This window comes from Phaethon aethereus (genome assembly GCF_964289735.1).
Source record: "Phaethon aethereus genome assembly, chromosome: 1".
NCBI lineage: Eukaryota > Metazoa > Chordata > Aves > Phaethontiformes > Phaethontidae > Phaethon > Phaethon aethereus.
The window spans coordinates 45,842,506-45,862,975 of record NC_138575.1 but is presented as its reverse complement, the minus strand read 5'-3'; the positions used below and the strand labels follow the sequence as shown (position 1 = coordinate 45,862,975).

At 42.3% G+C, this 20,470-nt stretch overlaps 1 protein-coding gene across 1 annotated transcript in view; it reads left to right on the top strand.

Moving 5' to 3' along the window:
• Positions 1–1,161: 1,161 nt before the first annotated feature.
• Positions 1,162–20,470, top strand: part of LIN7A (lin-7 homolog A, crumbs cell polarity complex component) — a gene marked incomplete at its 3' end in the record, with an annotated part of 47,989 nt that continues 28,680 nt past the window's right edge. Inside the window, exon 1 of the mRNA XM_082011339.1 lies at positions 1,162–1,838. Coding sequence (XP_081867465.1) covers positions 1,559–1,838 — 280 coding nt within the window. The 5' untranslated portion in view covers positions 1,162–1,558. The remainder of the gene's footprint in view (positions 1,839–20,470) is intronic.

Genomic DNA, 20,470 nt, shown 5'->3' with positions numbered 1-20,470 from the left:
GTCGTAACAGTTTGAGAGTTGTCACATTAGGTTGTTATAGGTCCAAATGAGTACTTCTTCTCTGTTCAAGACTATGAATCCAATATACAGTAATGTGACTACTTAAGAGGAGCTGTTACACTTTATGTCAATCCAGCTGCTATGCAAGTACATAAAATCTGCATAATAAAAATTCTTATGTTAATTCTGATTTTAAAAACTGACTGCTTGCCAGGAACTGATTTCTCAACTTTAGTATTTCTGCCAATTGAAACATTTTCTTGTCAAGATACCCAAATGGGTTACTGTTTATTAACTAGAGAAATTTGTGCTGAATTCAGCTATCAGAAGCGGGTAGTTCATATATATTATTTAAACTTCTCTAATTTAAAAATGGCCAAATATATTTTTAATCTGTTCTGAAAAACTTTTAATGGCAAAATTTCCATAGCTTCCCTAATTATCTGTATTAGTGCTTAAACACCCTTGCAACTGAAAGCTTTCACTGATGTGCAACCTCAAACTGCTGCGTTTTCAAGTCCCTTGTGGTGTATCAGATCCCAGTGGGTGAGAAGAGCACCTTCCCCTTTGAAGTGACACTCCACCCTGTCCGAGCGCTCCTCCGGCAAACACAAGACCACAGGTACTACACAGGGCAACAGTCAAAGAGGACACCATTCTTTGCTCAGCCATTCCTGTACACTGTTGTCCTCAGTTAGGGAAGGCAGCAGAAACTCTGTGGGAGTCTCCCACACTGTCACACCTTTCTCGGATGGCAGCTGACCAGGTTCCTTTCACTTCACGTGAAGGACAAGGGTAGACAACCAGAGGGCTGCCGGCAACCCCCCAAGAGCTCCAGTGCTCCATCCACCTTCACAGATTCTCTTCTGCAAAGGCCTCTAAGCTCGCACAAGCTGCAGCTGATCTGCACGAGGCGGCCACCACGTGCCCCTGACCAACCTCTCGCTCTGCAAATGTGCGGATTCAACCCCACGCTGCGGAGATGTGCTGGGTGTGCTTTACGAGAGGACGCTGGGTTTCCTGAGGATGGCCAGGCCGCGTCCCGCAGTTAGGAAAGCGGTGACGGCCGAGCCAAAGGCGAGACCAACAGTCTGGTCTGTCCAAAAGGGCCGCTCTGGGAAACATGCCTTCGGCCGAGGCCCTGCACGGGGGCCTGGTACCTCCTCTCCCGACTTCGCACGCCGAATTTCATCCCCCGCGGCCAGGCCTCGGAGCAGCGCCTCACCCAGACACACCGTCCCCACTTGCCGCGTACTAGGCCCCCAGCCCCGGGACGGGGCGGCGCGGCCCGTCCCACCGCCCCCGGCCCAGGCGAGGCCGGGCCGCCGGATCCGGCCCCCCCCGCCCCCCGTCTTCCCCGCCCCGCGGCGCTGCGGAGCTCTCCGCCGCCGGCTGCTGCGACACCCCGAGGCGGCGGGACCGGCGGCGACCCGCCCCCCACACCCGCGCAGGGCCCGGGCCGCCCTGGCACCTCCGGGTTGCGAGCCCCGCGCCCTGCCCTGAGGCGAGCGCGGTAAGGCGGGGGGCCGCCGCCAGGCCCGGCTCCGGCGGCGCAGCGATGCCGGCAGCCCGCGCCGGGCCGCGCCGGGCCGCCCTGCGCCCGCAGCATCGCGGCGCCCCGTCTGTGGCGAGCCGCCCTCCCCTGGGCACCCTCTCCGCCCCGCTCGCCTCCTCCTCCCACGGAGCCACCCTCCTCCTCCGCCCCCTCTCCTTGCCAGCCTCCTCCCCGCCCTTCCCCGCACTCCACGCCGGTGCCGGAGCCGCGCGTCATTCGGGCTCTAGCCCAGCCGCAGACATGGCGACACTGACAGCGGTCCAGCCGCTCACGCTGGACAGAGGTAAGACGCTCCCGCCCCGCCGCCGCTGCCCGCCCGCGCCGCCTCGGCTACCCCACGGCTCCGCGCCCTGCCCGAGGTGTCCGCCGCGGCGGACAGCGGGGTCTTCCCCCGCAGCCCCAGCGCGGCGGGCGCTGCCGCCGCGGCTCTCCCGGCCCCGCGGTGCGTGGGGCCGGCGCCCCCGGCCGTGGCGGAGGGCGGTGGGGAGGCGCCTCCCCGCGGGGCTCAGGTGGGAGGCAGGAGGAGGGATGAAATGGAGGAAATAAAACTTTGTCCGGCCGGGGGTTAGGGCGAGCATCCCGCTGGCGGGGGATGCGGCTCCGCTCCGCCGGGGACGCTGCTCGGTGCCTCCCCGCCGCCTCCGCCCTGCGGGGCTCCCCCTTGGCCGCTCGGCGCCGAGGGCCCGCGCCGCCGGCCCCGCGGGGGGCTCGGCGGGGCTGCGCCGTGGTGGGGGCAGCGGCTCCGGCTGGCCGTTTCCGGCAGCGGACTGGGAGCTCGCACTTCGCGGGGAGAACGTCGTTTGTTGGCAAAATGCGGCCGTTTTGGGGGGCTGGCGGGGAGCGGGGTGTACGGGGAAGGGAGCAGTGTCCGTTCACTGGCGTTAGTGATGTTATCCTACAAAAGAGCGCTTGTTCCCGTAGACAACTACTTGGTCGGGGTAGGGAGAGCGGTTGGTGTTTTGCTAGCCTTGAGACTGTGTCAGTAACCTTACCGAGGTGATCTAAGAGGGCGCTGAAATCTTCAAGTTACGTTAAAATTCAGCTTTTGCCTCCAGGCTGTAAAAATTGGACCTCTCCCTCGCAGTGCATTTGTTCCTCTAATAAGGCTCAGCAGAAATGTTATTAGATTTCTGCGGGTTACAGAGGAGAGTCACCGTTCTGATTTGTTTTGCTCCTTTGTCTTCATCAATTAGAGAGCAGCTCCTGATACGGCATCCTGAATTGCTGGGGCATCCTTCTTCCTAACTTGCATCCAGAGGCTCCGAGAGGCTCCCAGCACGTATAAATCTTGTACTCTTGAAAGCATGATTGAGGCCAGTGCCTTCGTTTTTTAAATGTTTTTTTCCAGAGGATTAAGATGAGCTTTCGAAGCAAGACAGAGAACTTCTTGCTCTTAAGTCTTGTGCAAAAGAAACCTGATGAACTCAGTTTCAAAATGATAAAGGAGAGGTAGGCACCTTCACTGGAACCCAGCAGAAAGCAAAACAGCCCGCAGAGTACTCTAAATACAGTCTGCTGGATGGCTTAAATTCCAACATTAGTCGAAAAGGAGCACCCAAAGTTATTCTTACTGAAATAACAAAGTGTTAGCATGCACTTTAAATTAAACTGCTCAGAAATCCACTGCCTAATCTACAGTTTCACCCTAATACTGTTTTCAGTAAGCAGGACAAATCTATTTCCTGGCAAAGGGTTGAACAGATGGCAATCCATTAGCAAACCTGGCTTTTCAGAGGAAAGTATTACTATTTAAGAATTACACATTCCTCTTCATTACTAAAACTATGCTTTAAAAAAACACAAAAATGCAAATTAGTCTGTGTCCAGGATATGCCTAACCATTTGGCAGCAGTGCCAACATTACAGTCTCCCTGGTTGTTAGCCAGGGCTGATATTAGTGCGAGGGAGATAAAACATTACAGAATGATAGGATGTGACGTGCAAAAGGAAAATACAGAGAAGAAATACATTTAAATGCTGCACCTGGCCTGCAGATGGCCATTTTGTCAGAGGGATACACTTTGTCACCTATAACATGTTGCTGCTGTGTCGACTGAAGAGGGTGGGGTGAAGCAACCCCAGAAGCCACTAGACCAAGCCCAGTGCTTCCAGGTATTTCCTCTGTAGTCTTTCTTTCACAGCCATGGAAGAAGAAAAGTGCCACATGGTGAGATTTTCCAGATTTCTGTTGCTTTTATCAAAGCAGACACAGCTATGTTTACTGTCACTATGCTTTGCACAGCTCTGCTGTGATCTGGGTGCAGCCCTGAAAAGTTGTGCACTCATATCCACTTTGCCATGTCCCACGAAGAGCTCAGTGCAGCGAGAAAATAGCAAGCACTTCAGGAGAGGCAGCATTAGTAACCTTGCATTGCTGAGGGAATTGCTGCTTGATCTCTGGCCAGGAAGTGTTCCGCATTTCCCCCTGCTGAGGGTCACCAAAACAGTAAAACTTTGTATAGATACATAATCAGGACTCTGAATTATACTCTGCCGTGGTCTCCTCCTGGACGAAACACAGACACTGTATTCTAGTACAGAGGTGGGAGCTTTCTTAAAGCCTGATGTAAATGGAATTCAAAACCTGTATGGTAAAATGAATTACCATTTAAAGGTGAAGGGCATGTTATATGTGAATGATTGAAAGCCAATTACATTCTGGAAGATTACTTCAGTCCAAAGCACAGGAATTAATTTCCTTAATTCCTGTCATCATGTACCTTTCTACCTGCACAAATGTGTGCAAGTTCCATTAGGGCTCTTTAATATGTGAAACAAGTTCACAAAATAATGGAAATTTTAATCACTTACAATTTAATCTCAAAGGCTTTTGCCTGACCTTTGCATGGTGCTCTGCTGGGAGGAGAGGAAGGAATCAGCAACTGTTTCAGGGAGGAAATGTAAAGCAGTGGAGCTACATATGGGTACCACTTAGGGAACTTGGGGAGCGTGGCCCCCGTGTTGGGGAGCTTTGGGAGGACAGAGAGCCTGCCTGCCAGGCATCTTCCAACAGCCAAGTACGTCTTCTCTGTAAAAAAGTGCACCCTTCCTACCTTTATTGCAAATGTCTCATATCCTGAATTGATACCACCCCATCAGTAATCTCCAGTGTCCATCAGAGCTAACTGGGGGAATTTTTTAGGCCAATTCAAAGCTTAAACCCTGAAGGCGTAGGGAACTATACTTTGTTCCAGGTTGATACAAAGTTGCAGTGCTGTCTTTCAAGAAATGATAAAAAAAAGTGAGGTTGGGATTTTTTCTTTTATGTTCAAGGCTATGGATTTTTAAGTACTTTCCCAACTTAATTTACCTCCATTAAAAAAACAAAACGGTCAGTCCAAAACAAAACGAAAATGTTTAAAAACACCTATACAATTATTTTTTACTTCTTCCACAGGTATGTCTTTAGTAAGAACTTGGTTGACACTGATTTTGGTTACAGACCACTCTAGTTGCAGTTAGTTGCCATTTTCCAACAGTATTTCTTTGTATTGGCATACCACTTGTCCCATCTTGCATGTCGTCCTTCACTGTATGGGGATGGGTAGTGCTGCCTTTGCCTCTCCTCTCAATGTCCTTTGTCTTCCACAGAGGCATTGCCTCAGCCTACCCCATGACCAGCAGTTGCTGCCCGCCCCTTTATTATCCAGAGCCCCATGTCTCCCTTGCATGCCATCTTCTGTTGCCTTGCTCTTCCGAAAGCCTCAGTGCAGCAAACTCCATCACTCTGTGCATTGCCCATAACCCTTATCCATTTTCACTGTTCAGCAGCGCAATATCCTCCTCTAATCCTCTGTTCTTCCGCTGTTCCATGACCTTCGGCACCTCACCAGCTTGACGTCTCAAATGCTGCATGCTCATTCAGCAGCAATGTTCTGCTTTTCTCCAAGTGCGGTGTCATCTCCCCCAACCAGCTTAGCCTCCTCACGGTTCTCCGGGGACCTCCTGCGAGTTCCTGTGTGCCACAGGTACACATCGTGAACAGTTAGAAATTAAAGGAAGCTTGTTGTGGGTGGGAGTGCTTAAAGGATGTCTTAGCATGGTCTGATGGAAGCATTTTCTGCAAGCGCCGTTGCACTCCCAGAAATATGTTGGGAGGGAATAGATTTCTGTGCTTCCCTTGGCACTCATTTTAGGAGTGGTCATATGGAGGCCTGCAAATTGAAGCAGACGTCTTTCTAGCTATGCATAATAGATGTTCCACTCTTATCTGAACTTCTTTATTTTGCTAAATGTCTGGCAGATTTTTCATAAAGCTTATCTTACTTAGAATTTTACTTGTGTTCTTCCCTCCAAGATGAAAATCTGCTCTGAAAGAAAACTGACCGTGTATTTGCTCAGATTGCTGCAAAACCTCAGTCCCTGTTCCTCTCTGCATAGGATGATGAAAGTGGCAGCTTTAAAAGGACAATTTTCAAAAGTTCTTCTTGTTTTTGAAGATATTATACAATTAGCCTGTACAAAGACCATCTCATGATTAAGAGCAAGGGGATATCTTTTCATGTGAAGGGGGGCTTTCAACTATCTTTTATTAGTAATGCATGTCCTATTATGTTTCTCCTTATATAGTTACTATTCATGTCACTGATGGTTTCACTTCTTCATGTGAATGAGGATAAAAGAAAAAATTTGAATAGACTGAATATATAGTGCTGATATTTTCATCCCTGTGAAGTTTCATAACAAGGTCATAGCTATTGGCTATTGACAACCAAATTTCTCTTGCTTTCAAATATATCCTTGGAAACTGGAAAGACTTCTTGCTGTTGAGCTGTAACACGTAACTGAGCTCTGTTGTTTTTTTATGAATTCAAACAAATATTTTTCCAGTGGAGCGGCTGTCCCAAAACTTCCTGAAAATCCTTTATAAAGCACAGTGTTCAGTGACGATAATTAAGAATACGAATGGGCACGAATTGGTCAAGCGTTGGAACAGGCTGCCTAGGGAGGTGGTGGAGTCATCATCTCTGGAAGTATTCAAAAAACGTGTGGATGTGGCGCTTCAGGACATGGTTTAGAGGGCATGGTGGCATTGGGTTAACAGTTGGACTTGATGATCTTGAAGGTCCCTTCCAACCTTAATGATTCTGTGAATTGCCAGCAGCTGTTAGAGGTAGTAGACAAGCTTTATCGGATGTGGTACTGGATGGTGCCTGACCATTAATATAGATTTTTATTTGCTAGAGTACTCCTCCTTCTGTCCGCCTCCTCTTCTTGGCGTTTTTCTTCTCATTACATTCTCAGCCTACATAAATGGGGATTTTCCCCGTCTGTGCCCATATATATGTATATAACAGAAATTGTATTGAACATAAGTTGTGTTAGACTGTGTATATATTAGTATAATGTATATTATCTTGGGAAAAAATATATAGCGTACTCATCAGGAAGAGAAAATCAGATTCATAAAGTGTGAAATACAGTCCTTGACAGAGGTGCAGCATAAGGCCAGATCTCTCGCATGGGGTGAAGCCCTGTGGAACAGTGCTAAGTGATGTGCTGCTCCCCGCCTGGCTCCCTGTCTGTCACGGGCATGGCTTCTCTTGCTCTTCAGCCTAACGTGCTAAAATTGAAAAATACTTCTGCAAGTGCCATGCGCTTTAAGTCTAACATTTCTGTTTGGTATGCCAACTGAGGACATATAAATAACCGAATTCATTCTTCCAAGGACAAAAAAAGGCCTGTTGTTTGTAGGAACAGAAAAAAAGTGATAATTCTGGTCACGGACTGAAACGCTTGGGTTTTTTTTTACATCAGTGTGTCAACATTTATTTGATTTTTTTAATGTATTTTTATTAAGGGATGGATTAAGGTAAGCGGATTGAGCTGCTGATTTATGGGTGATGATGGGGGACATTTTGTGAGGAACCGTGCAGCTGAAATGTTTGTTAGTTAGGTGTCCGGTGCAGCCGTGCCTCCTGCAGTGCTGGAGCTGGAGTAGGAGCCGGTACCTACCTACCTGTCATCTTTGTTTTCATGAGCAGCGTAAAATTACATGGTGTGAAAAGCTAAATGCAGCTTAAATGTCTCTGTCAGTACGGGCCTGACCTGAAGAGGTGCTGGGGCACATGGTGGCATGGGAGCCTGGGCGCGCCTGAGAGGGGCCAGGCGCCTGCGGAAGCACACTCCTTCGGCCAGCCTTGCCCTCCCAGAGGGTCTTGTCTTCCAGCCTGGAGCAACTCACGGTGATGCGGAAATTGAGTTTTGTCAGGGCACAGCAGGTGGAAGTGAAGGGAAGCTCATCATATCGTCTTCAGTGTGCGGCAGGTGCTGCAGGACCCTGGTGCTGCCGGTCGTCAGAGCTGCATCTCTACACAGACACATGGAGACATCTTCTACAAAATTCGTGGCATCTTTTAGCATTAAGTCACCTTTGTGGAGTTTAGAGGGGGAGTATCTTAAATTCCCGGTCGTATTTCCCTCAGAAACACGTAACTGATAATAAGGTATATCTCTGCAGAAGCTGGGTGTTCGGTCAGGAAATGTTTGTGAGGCACCCTTGAGAGAGTAACCAGGCTCATGGCTGACCGATGGCTATGCAAGGACCTTGTGTTCCTCCTGCTCTGTCAGGCTGAAAATATTCTTTAGACATGGTGGGAGTGAAGTAATTGTTTAAGTCTCTGTGAATTTATCCTGTGTAGAGCAAAGTGGTAAGCTGAGCTCACCTGTGTGTGTGTCCTCCTTCTGGCCCTGCAGAGGATGTGGATGGAGGCTTTGACAAGCCCCTGCACAAGTACGGGACTCACCATTTGCCACTAGTTGCAAGAGTGTTAATTATTAGAAAACACAAGGGATGCTATTTTTGTATGTAGTAAATGTATACTGTCTATCTACAGATAATGTTGAAAAAGAAGGATTTGTTTTCTAAATAACATCCCTATGCTGCATCCTACAAACTTCAGTTTCACACTGATGTCTGAGAGACATTTGTGTAACTACAGAAAAAGAGGATTAACTTCTTAATGTAATTTTAAGTAAACAAATTGCTTAATTTCATCCTATTGCTCGAGTTGGACCCCTCTGATGATATTATCAGATAGAATCTTTTTTTTTTAAATGTGGGAAATTACTGAAGTCATCATCGTTGTGCAGAGGATAATTGTCCTTTGAGTTCGCTGTTTCAGGACACGTACATGCACATCTCTCCTTAACTCATATATGTGCAAAAAATATAATTGCAAGCTTTTGGCTGACCTGTGTTATTTAGATAAAAAATAATGTTGGTAACACAATAGAGTTTGAAATATGAATTACATAAAACTATTGATTTTAGTTACTCATTAGAAGCACAAATAATGAGAAGTTGAGGATTTAAGAGAAAACAAAGCAAAGGCAGATAGATAGCTTTCTGAGAAGCATGTAACTAATATTTTTAAGTCTGCCTTCCGTCATGCACAGTTAATTTGTTTCACATGATGCATTTTTGACATTTTAAAAGTAATACTTACTAATGTGCTGTAAACTGTACATGTATGTATAAATCCAGGCATTTTCAAAGTTAATCTCAGTCAGCCTAATCTTTTGAGACATTTGCTGGAGAGTCAGCCTCTGAATGAGAAACATTCAATTCTCAATTCTCTATTCAGATGAGAAGATTTGATTCAGAAATGCACATTTACATACTAACAATGTTTTCCTGAGTATGTAAACCACAACCTTAGATCTTAGATACGTTAAATACAGAGGGAGATGTATGTACATATTTGAGTACTTGTTTCACCACAGTACAAAACGGAGTGGTTAAATAAAACCCGAATTTCTCAAATGCAACTCAGCTAAGTTACCAGGAGAGGCATACAGCTTCTCATAATGTGTTGTTACCCTAGTGCTACTTTGCTAATAACTGTGAGAAAAAGAGAGAAAATCTTGATTAGAAAACTGTGTCTCAAGAAGACATCGGAGGAGGATTGTTCTTTGTTATTTAAAAGATGGAACAATGAAGTGTCCATGAATGCACAGAGCATCAAAGCATTGATTTTAATTGTTTCTATATAAACATGGATAATTGTGTAAGAAAGAGTGTTGCCCAAAATAGGCTCTTAGTTTATTTCTTCTGAACCAAAATTACATTTTTAGTGGTTCTTTTCAATAAAAGCTCATGTTTAATCCTTCACAACCACTAACTCTTTAATTTTCTTTTTCAACCATGTTTTCTGAAAAAGATTAAATCTCCTAGACCTTAAGGTATCAGTCCCTCTAGAATCAGTTAAGCATTGGGGAAGAATGTACTTGATGATTGTGGCCATCAGCAGCAGTCTTAGCCCTCAGAAATCTCTCTCTTCACTTTTCAATAGATTTGGCTGCAGGTTTTTGTCAAATGCTATTTACTGAATCAGCACAGGAACAAAAGGATAATATAGCTGTTCTTTGTTATATGGAGCCAGACCAGAGAAGCTTGAAGAGGGTATGATGGCTTTAAAATCTATGAAGCAGTCTTTCGAAAAAGAGGTGGGTATATGTTTGATCCCCTCTGTAGCCTGATAGTCTTGTAATCCAATAGTTACAGCTTTGGAGTTTCTACTAAATTTATACAGCACATTTTGTTTCCTAACAATGCAACCATGTCAAAGTATGCTAGGTATGCTCCCAGTATCTTAGGTAAATACCTTGTGAAATCAGGCTGCAACCCAAGATGAGTTCCAGTTCTCCTGCTCCTATTCTCAGCATTGTTCAACGCGTAGGACTCCAAGCAACAGCACTACAAAGGTGACAGTGAGCTCTCTATTTCTCACAGGGGTTTTCTGTTTCAAAGTTTTGTTTGTAACTTGCAGCAGCAATTCTACATAGTCACAGCTTTCTTCTAAGGTCATATTTGTTTCAAAGTTGGAAGTTGAGTGGTCAGTTGTTGACATTTACCAGCAGCATATCTATACCGCCTAGTTTTGCAGGGATTTATTAACAAAGGATTTTATTTATATTGCTTTCTTGCTTTTGCAGCTTTCACATACAAACTTTCAAAGAACAGGTTTTTTTCCTTTCCTGAGAAATGACTAGTATATAGCCAGCTACCAGAGGAATTCAATCTGCAAAACCCAATATCCTTAAATCCACTAAAATTGAAGAGAGAATCATAGAATAGTTTGGGTTGGAAGGGATCTTTAAAGGTCATCTAGTCCAATATTAACTCTCTTCTTGTTACCTGAGCCTACAGATAAAGTCTCGTTAGGTCTGTGTATGTAACGACTACGTCACAGCCATTGTATTGCACAAATGCCATCTTACCACTGTTGTCTCACCAGAGTCTCAAACCACCTAGAAAAACAGCAGATAAAATCATGATGCTAGACTTCAAGTGACAATTTGTATTGTCACTATGTACAATTGCCAGTAGCCCACAGCCATCTTTCTCATCTTTCTGGTAATAACAGAAAAAGATTTAAGAGTAAGATTAGCTGGAGAGATAAGAACTGAGGAGAGGCAGCAGGAGACTCTAGTAATGACATACAAGGAGAGAAGAAAGTGAGAGTTACAGCTTTGGCTCAAACACAGTGCCTGTTGTGAAGGAGAATTAGCATCCCTAAGTTAACCTTACCTCCCTTTGCGAGACACCTGTTGGGGCCTTTTTTCCCTCTTCCTGTCGTCTTCCCTGCCAACAAAAATCTCTCAGATGCAAACTGAAAACGCACGCTGAAAATACCAGTGTGGGAAAGGCACGAGGTTGCCCATATGGCCAATACTTCTGTTTTGACATGTGTACATAGGACGCATAAATACTTGCTTTTGCTTAGGCAAGGGAGCAAGAGAATGGATTTCAGCTAAGAGAAAAGTGTGTTGGTTTTCATCCTGTTTTTCTTTGTTCAGGCAAGCTCATTCGTTGTAATTATTTCTGGTTTCTGCTTCTCTAGATTAGTCAAATTTCTAATTCCTTCACTGAGTTTAATGTTTTTATCTGTATGCTTGTGGTTTAAAACACAAAAGCAAGCATTCTATTACGTAGGGTCCTTGGGGTATGTTAATGCACCAGCCTTTTTTTCTTTTAATCTGGGATCAGAACCTCTAAAGTGTTCATGTGTGCAGTTTCAGCAAGGTGTCCAGTATGCTTTTGTCTAGTGTTTAAAGCATCTCTGCTCCAACGTGGTGAGCGGTGTCTGCTGAGGTGGAACTGATCCTACAAGATCAAGTGATGTTGTGATCAGGAGACAGATGAGGCTGGTGGAGAGTTATCAAGGCATCTCTTTCCAAGTTATCTATGGCTACAGGAGGCAGTACACAGCTTCCTTGCTTTCACTTAGTTCAACTTGTAGGTACTTAATTCATTAAGGCCAGGTCTAGTTTCCATACTGAATTTCTCAGGGAGTTACAGCTTTCCTTCAAAGGATTTTCTTTTTGTCATTTCATAGTTTCAGGAGGTCAGACAGAATACCATTTTATATGTCCTGTGTAGGCGAATAACTGCTTTAAACACCTGAGATCTCTCTTTAAAAAAAAAAAAATACAGAAAGACTGAGAATTAAAATAAATAACACAAAGTCTGAAACTACAAAATATCCTGCTTCCTGCAGGAAACAAGGGTTATTTTTTTTTATTTAAGGAATGACTATATATATATAGTGTGTGTGTATATATATATATAATGTATATAATATGTATTTATTTGAATACAAACTAAACTTGAAAAAGCATGTTATCTTTTTGTATTATCTTTGTAGCTGACTGTCCCTAGTTAAAAAAATTACAAGAATCATGTCTTATCTGTTCTATTCAGCAGTGAGTGGCTAGCTATAAATCACAGTTGTAATCACAAAGAGCATATATGATTAAACAATATAAAGTCAAAGCTATATACAAAGGAAAAAAAGGGAATTTTACCTTCCCTTTTCTGTACAGCTAATGCGGGGGAAAAATCATGACGCTCTGTTTTAAGTACTGTGTTAGAAAATACCGTAGTTTTCAATGCTCTTCTGTTCTTTGCATTTTCAGCTTTATTTTTTAATCTTTCCTTTTAAAGGATAATTCGGTAACTTGTTTTCACACCGATGCTATGTTCAATGCCTTCTATACCAAAGCAGTGGGTGCTGTCAAATGTGAAGGGTTGGTGTATCTGTAATTTCTTCGTTTCTCACAGATGGCAAAATCTTCTGGTGAAAATTTTAAAACTTGTATTTATGCACCTCCTCATCCTGATTGCTTTGGAAATTCCAGTGAAACTAATGATTTGGAAGAATAAAACTTACATCAGTCCTTAAAAATTATTAGGCTTTAAGGTTAATTTTAAATGCCCATCTTTGGAAATTCTGAATTCTATTATTGCTCTTCAGGCCTCAAATTAAGCCAATGAAACTCATCATATTGAAACAATTCTGAATTACCCGTTAATTCAATCATCATTGTTTTGTGATTTATTTTTATTCTTTTAAAAACCAACAACGGAAATGTGACAGTACCAAGCCACTTTCTCTAAGTATCTGATAAACTCTTCATATTTTTTGAACTCTATAGATTGATCTCTCTCACACACACACACACGCAAGCGAACAAAATCTGAAAATTGCTGACAAAGATGATCCTGTGACTTACATCAGTTATGTGAAGGCTTCAAGGAAGACTGGCTCTGTCTATGTAGAGTAATGAATATTCTGAGAAGATTGACCAAAGTAAAGCAAATCCAGTTCTCCCAGTGGGCTTTCATGGTAGGTTACGGCTATGAAAATGCCTGGCTGAGGAGAACAGATATCATAAGTTAAAACAGGAGACTGGGAATGGGGGGAGATTACTCAAGACATTGTAGGTGTTGTGAGGTTCAGAGGACATAGAAGAGCATATTTTTTCATTTAAGGGAACCTTTTGAATGTTGCATTTGAACAAACCAAGGAGAGTGTTCAGGAGCAATATGCCTGAAACGGCAGTATTTCAGGCAGAATGTCTGAAACCGCAAAAGTGACTGGAATTGCTGAAGAGAGCCCGAAAGGGCGTTTGTGGTGTTGAGGATGCTGAATGGAGGAATCTCCACGCGGTTCACTGTATTTGGATCACAGGTGGAACTGCTTTCCCTGCAAATCATTTGTCCTTTCTAGAAGTAACTTTGCAAAACGTCTCAGACCTTTGCTGTCATATTCAGATGTTCCTGCCAAACCTGGTGGTAAAACTCATGGTATTAACACTGCCTTGGGGTGTGCAACAGCTGGTCGCAGGCTCTGTGTCTGAGAAATGGAGTGAAGCAGAGAACTTGGATGCCTGTGGTGTGCCTGAGAAGCTACAGCCAAACAGAACCTGGGTGCAGCTCAAACATACCGAAACAGAGAGACCAAAACACAGTTCAGTGAGTAGCCAGAGAAAATGAACCTGCCCCAGGCAGTGGGGGAATGTATGTAGAAACCTGTGGGGATATGCCACTAATGTAATTGGGAACAGTCATCTCACATCAGGCAAAATGAGAGAGAGATATACTCAATCATATTTAATGGCTGTTTTTTCTCATACATTAAGAAGAAAAAAATCCATAAAATCACTGGTTAAGGCATTTTTAAAATCTTTAACTAAAAAATGCATTGGCCTGCCTGCTAACAACTGTTGTGAAGTACAGTGTCTCCTGGACCACATGGAGGTAAATTTGCATGGGTCATTCACTATATATCTGGATAGTAAGAGTGGGTTTCATCATACTGATGTAGATGTCTGATACGTAGGATGCGGGCATTTACATCTGAGCTAATCACCTAGTCTCCCTTTATAGTTAACAAAGGGAACAGGCACTCCCAGAGTATGATTCATCTCATCTAAAATACGTCAGATGAATTGCAGCCTCAAAGTGTCTGTTCTCCCATCGTCTGTAACGGCAGTCTAGGGTGAGTCGCTGAGCTGTCAAATGTCTACATCAGACGTGTGGCGAGTTGAAACCCTCACCACAAGATGAATCATGAGAGCTCTGTATGGTTGTGCTTTGTTATATTTATTTGTGCATTCATAGTAATGCTTAACCACAGGAGTGTAAAGTGCCGCTGCAGTAAATCTGTAACTACTACCCATATCATCCAAACTAGAGTATGAAAGCACTGGTATTATTATTCTGGTTGTAATTAATTTGAATAGGTCTCAGAGATACACACTACAAAGCGTTGAATAATACTGCTGTATTCTAACAGCTTAGCTCATTGCTCCCTGCACATCGAGTCTGATCAGCCATGGTGAAGTATACCTTTATGCTTGCTGATTAGCATGGAATTTCGGGCAAGACAAACATACCGACTTAAGTGGGCAAAAAAGGCTGCTCTTCGCCTCAGTTTTTCTGAAGTCTCCAGATTAGATTAAATAAAGATATTAAATTAATGGAAGAGCTGTTGTATTTCAGGAGAGCGCTGTGCTGGTAATAAGCAACCGAAGAGGTGAATGGAAGCATAGTGGGCAGTCAGGTATTTGACACCAGAGTAGGAATCTCCATGTTGTACAACACAGCAACTGACAGCAGAACTCTGCTAATACAGAAAATTTTCAAAAGATACATGCTGAAAATTTTCCAAAGCTGGTGCATTAACCATGAAGTCACATAAATAGTTTGATACAATGTACTAGGGCTACTGGCTATGAATTATGAATGAACTTTGCTAATCACTGTGGAATTCAGATTGCCCAACCATTGATTACCTGCTGTTATTTGATAGTGTTTGAAGAAGATTGCTTAATATAATAAAGGATCACGTGCAGGCTTTGGGTACTACGATAAAAAGTTGACAGAATAACATTAAGAATTCTGGAATGCATTCTCCTGAGCTTAAAGGAATAACAAAACCTGAACAAAAGTATTGGAGGAATGAAAGACTGCTGCAATTATCAGGACCTGTTATGTCATGCAAATTCTTCACCTTCAGCCTGATTAAAGGTCTTCAAGCATGACAGAACAGAGCTTGAAAATTGCCAGGATTATTATTCTGTAATGCCGTGCTGAAGCTAGTGAATATTTCAGAGACTTACTGAGTATCCTTGCTGTCAATTTGTAGTGATGTTCCACCTCTTTAAGGTACCAAAGGGTGATGTTTATGCAGCACATTTATCTTTGCTAGTAACCAACATTCTAATGCAGTGAAGGTCTCCAGAATTAGCATGAATGAGACAGTAGAAAGACCTCAAGTAGATGAGAAACCTGTTCTCTAATGTGTTTGTAATAAACAAGTGATCGCCATATTTTGGCTTTGGGAGCAAACCAACAACATGATTCCAGAATAGTTATCAGAGTACAGAAGTACTGTTTCTGAGTAATTACTGTTTGAACCCAAACTAGTATTACACAACATTATAGCTGCTACTTAATTGCCTAATAGTCTCGTAAGTCAGAGGACAATACATTTATTTTAAGGACTACAGACCAATATTTAACTCGCTCACAGACTAGCACTGGTAGATATATCACAGTTCTCACATTTTGCAGTATAAAGCATGCAAGTACATTCTTCAAGAGTCACTCTAGTACTAAATGGGAAGCATTTAGCATGCTAAAATAATTTGCTACATTTTTCCTGATTATTTTTAACCTGACTAAATTGAAGCAAACATAAACGCTGCACAAAGTCTACCAGAGAGAAACCGCAGACTGGACAACTTTCACAGAATGCTGGAGCCTGGTCTACCCAATTTTAACAGTTATGTGAAAGAGCACCAAGTTCAGACTTCAGGATTCTTTCTGTGGATTCATAATTAGCTTTTGAGTTGTAAAAGCTGAATTGCAAAGTATTGAAAATAGCGTTTACTTTTCAAAACATCCAGCAAATTAAACAGGTCACTCTATGTTGTGCGTTGGTAGCCGTTTGAACAAAAATCAGCAAGCGAAAACAGTATGTAACAGAACAAAGTGATAACTAAGCATGATGACCTTTTTCTTTCAACTGCATTACACTGTATGCCCATGTATACATGTCTCAACTTCATGAAGTATTTCATGGGAATGTTCCACTTGCATCTCAGTATGGTATCTTGCTAGTTCTACGTTCTAGTGATTCCTCTCTTTCTTAGGGTTTGTGTAGTAACCTCCTGCTTGTGTCCTACTAGCAATGCAGATGAAACTTCATTCAAATGAAAATACAGAAATAACACGAGAAATGAGATTTTTTTCTGAGAGTCATGCTTTTCTTTTGATGAGTGCACTTGATAAAATGTGTTCCACCCACCCACAGCCCCCCGCCTTCTCTGTGTTTCACTGATAACATGACCGACCACACTGAAACAGCATTATTTCCTGAAAGGCCGTAGGCAAGCATGATGATGAGAAGACAAAAAGGGAAGTGAATGTTAAACAGAATGGGAGAGAAAGGAATGGTGCATATGTATGAGGATATCAGAAAAAAATGGTAAAAAAATGTGGTTAGAGTTGGATATAATAAGGGGGAAATAAGTGCATATTCTTTTTAAAGTGTGTGCATCACAGAATGCAGAGGAATAATTCTACCTGCATAGTTACAAAAAATTCCCACCAATTTCTGTGGGATATGAATGTGGGAAATGAGGATAGATTTCAATGACATTAGCATGAGTTTAATGTTAGTATAATGAAGTTCATATTTTGGAAAATGTTCGAGAGTAAGCAAAACAATCCTTTTCAGAAGTTGTGTTTAAAAAATATCTTTCCTTAAAGGAAGGAAAAATCAGAACTAAAAAGCAAGGATATTTTATTTACACAGAACTTAACTGTTTTTAACATAACTCTAGGATTTTTTTTTTTACATATATCTATATAAATACACACACACACACTAATTTCATGAATTTGTACTTTCCGCAAATATGTAAGAAAATGGTATTTAAGAACAATTCCTGATCGATAACATTTAAAAGCAAAGCTAGTTACATTTGCAATCAAAGGAGGATTGGGGACAAGAAAAGTATCCCAGCAGAGGAATACCAGTCCTTCTCCAACGTATAACAATACTCTAATTGACTTCAGCAGAGGTGGATTCCCTGCTATATGCTTTTTTTCCCAACATAACTTCGAAATCTTCCTCATTGCCAGTCATAGCACTTCTTTGAGCAAGCACTTACTATAGTTTTAGCTGGAACTCACCTTGAGTGAACCATCAGCAAAAAGTCTATGTATCACCTCAGTATTCATGAACTGATAAATTTCACTTTTTAACCTGTCCTAAAGCAATTTTTCATTCAGGTCTCTCATTCAAAGTTATTAATGGAAGGAAATACAGTCTAATTCATTTTATACACTCATGTTTATACATTTTTAGTCTGCTCAAAATCTTCTGGTTTGTACCAACTGTTACATTTTGCTTCTGACAAGGCATCAGCTGGTAACAAACAGTTTTGTCCCTGAACACTTGCCTCATTTTCATTGTGTAATTTTATCCCATAAAGCTCTTTACTATTCTATATTCTCTGTACCGTGAGCAGTATCCCACAAGTCATTGCCAAATTGAGCAAACTATGGGCCTAATTGTGACAAGAGAAAGAAGGCTGATTACTGTTACAGTAGGTGAGTAATAAATCAAAGCAAGAACTTGGGCAACAGCATTTATGCATTTTAGCATGTTGGATAAATTTGGAAGCATGGAAAATCAGAATGCTCTTGAGATGTTCTGCTTTTTCTTTATCCCAAACCACTGCTTTATCACAAAGTCAGGTAATCTAGCATTGGCAAGCAACAACTTAGTGCCCAGTTTCGCCTGTGAGACAACATACTAAACACCCATGCCGGACTTTTTAACCAGAATATGTCATTTGTATTGTAACACTCATCACTTTAGAAGTGATTAATTATCATCTAGAGTCTGGTCCATGCCCTAGGGAAATGTTTAGACCTGTACTTAACTCTTTTAGGTTGATTGGTGTAACTAAATCCATTTATGTTTCCTTCTGGATCAGAACAGATTTCTCAATCAGTACAGATTTTTCATTGAATATTGTTTAGTTCAGGACCATAGCAAACGTAGGGTGATACACAGAATTTTCAGGTGTGGTGATGAAACTTCTAAGCAACTGCAAAATAGTAACCATTCTGTCATCTGTGGCACTGACCTTCCACAAGTATAGCTGGTGAGAGGGAAAGACAGTTTGAAACTCACCTGAACTGACACTGGAAAAAAAACCCAGTCTGATTTAGAATATCTGAATAGCTATCACGTATCACATGAAATTCAGCAGCCTGATCTGATCTATTATGGTAGGCTGTTGGAAGTGTCTTCAGAATAAATCATCTGACTGCTTTGTGCTGTCTGACAAACCAGTTTGCACCAACTGGTACTAAGAACTGGGGAGCGTGAGTTTAGTATTTAGCTAACTGCAAGTCTTGGGTGGCAGATACTCACTTTAAAAGAAAAATTTCAAGGTAAATGATTCGATAGTTTTGTTAGAAAATCATTGTGGCATTATTATTACTGCGAACAGTAAAAATCATGTTTGTATGTTGCATCATATTTTATTTAATGCATTGCAATTCAAAAGAATGCAAAAGCACTCCATTGAAATGGTTCTTGCTAAAGAGTATACTTACGCCTTCTTAAATCTCAAAACCATCCTCTTTGATATATTAGCTGCCATCAGTCATATTCTTCTTTCTAGAATCTCATTTTTTCGTGGTTTCTATGGCCTTATTATTTCCCAGATCTCCTCTTAGCTTTCTGATTATCACTTCAGTTAGTGCTTTAGAGGGATCTTTCTTGGTACACCTCCACATCGTCTCTTCTCTTTTTATTTGCAAATACAGCTTCAACTGCTGTCTCTACATGCAACTCCCAAGCCTGCTTCGTTAATCCAAACCTTCTCTTTCCCATCACACCAAGGTCTCTGTCTCTCAGATCATCTCTTCTGAATGACATTGGCTATGTCTTTACCAGAAGATAGTGTGGAGTGGAGAAACAGGGGCAGATCAGAAAAACAAAAGAGGTGGTGCTGAGGACCTCACCCCAAATTGTGTGCATTGTGCAGAGAGGTTATTTCAGACTAGCTGTCATCTAGTAATATGGACTGGATGCCTGCTAGAGATTGAAGCACTGCCTGGAGCAAAAACAGAGGTGCAGTCTTTGAACATGGGGTTACGGTTAGTTTAATCTGAAAGTTCATGAGCTCCAAGACTGCTCTGTGATGCAAACTACAGCCCAATAACTGGAAACATCCTTCTGAAAGAAACAGTGCATGCTTTCTGACATGCTTCCTTTCATACTTAGAGCTGTCTTTTGGCAAATGCCTATAAAAAAGCTTGAGAATTATTTGGATGTTAATCTACTGTGGCACAACCTACCATGCTGACCAGTTGCCTGCCTCTTTTAATTAAATTGTCAATTTTTTGAGGTGTCGTCTTCACTTTTCCTAACACTGGTGCAGCTGGATAATAACTATTTTCTTATAAATGCAAATATATGAATATGATTTTATTCCTATTGCAGCTCATCTGCTGTCATGTCTTCTCTATTTCCAGAAAACTTCGCATGGCTTTGTTGTATAAGAGATCCGGTCAGTATAGCTCAGCTGCAAGCCAAGGATTGTAAGAACTGTTTCAATTAGCATAATCTCCCAGTCACAAACAGGACAATCTTTGTCATTGGAAAGGAGAATTATATAAGCTTGCTTCTAGCCATTGTAGTCATTTTGGAGTTGTGTGATTGGGGGGAGGGTGTTTATTTCTTTTTTGTGCAGTTAAAGTGCAGAATTAAAATGCCTTAAATATTGTTTCATCATTTAGTACTACGCATTCATCTCATCACTAGGATACAGACCTATTTTTAGTAGAGTGGTGTAACTTGCCGGTAGTGGCTCTGGTAGCTATGCAAAAGATGCTAGAAGATGTGAGAATGACCACACAGTGAAGACAACACCATTGCCAGTTTCAACTATACCAGCAAATTTACAGGAAAAGCTGCAAGACAGAATTAAATGGCACAGCAGGAGAAAACCCTCTATTTAAGCGCTATCATCCTGAAGACTGACTGGGATATGTATCACTCAGTTCAATCCTGCGTGTAGGTCAGTGTGTCCCTTGCTTGA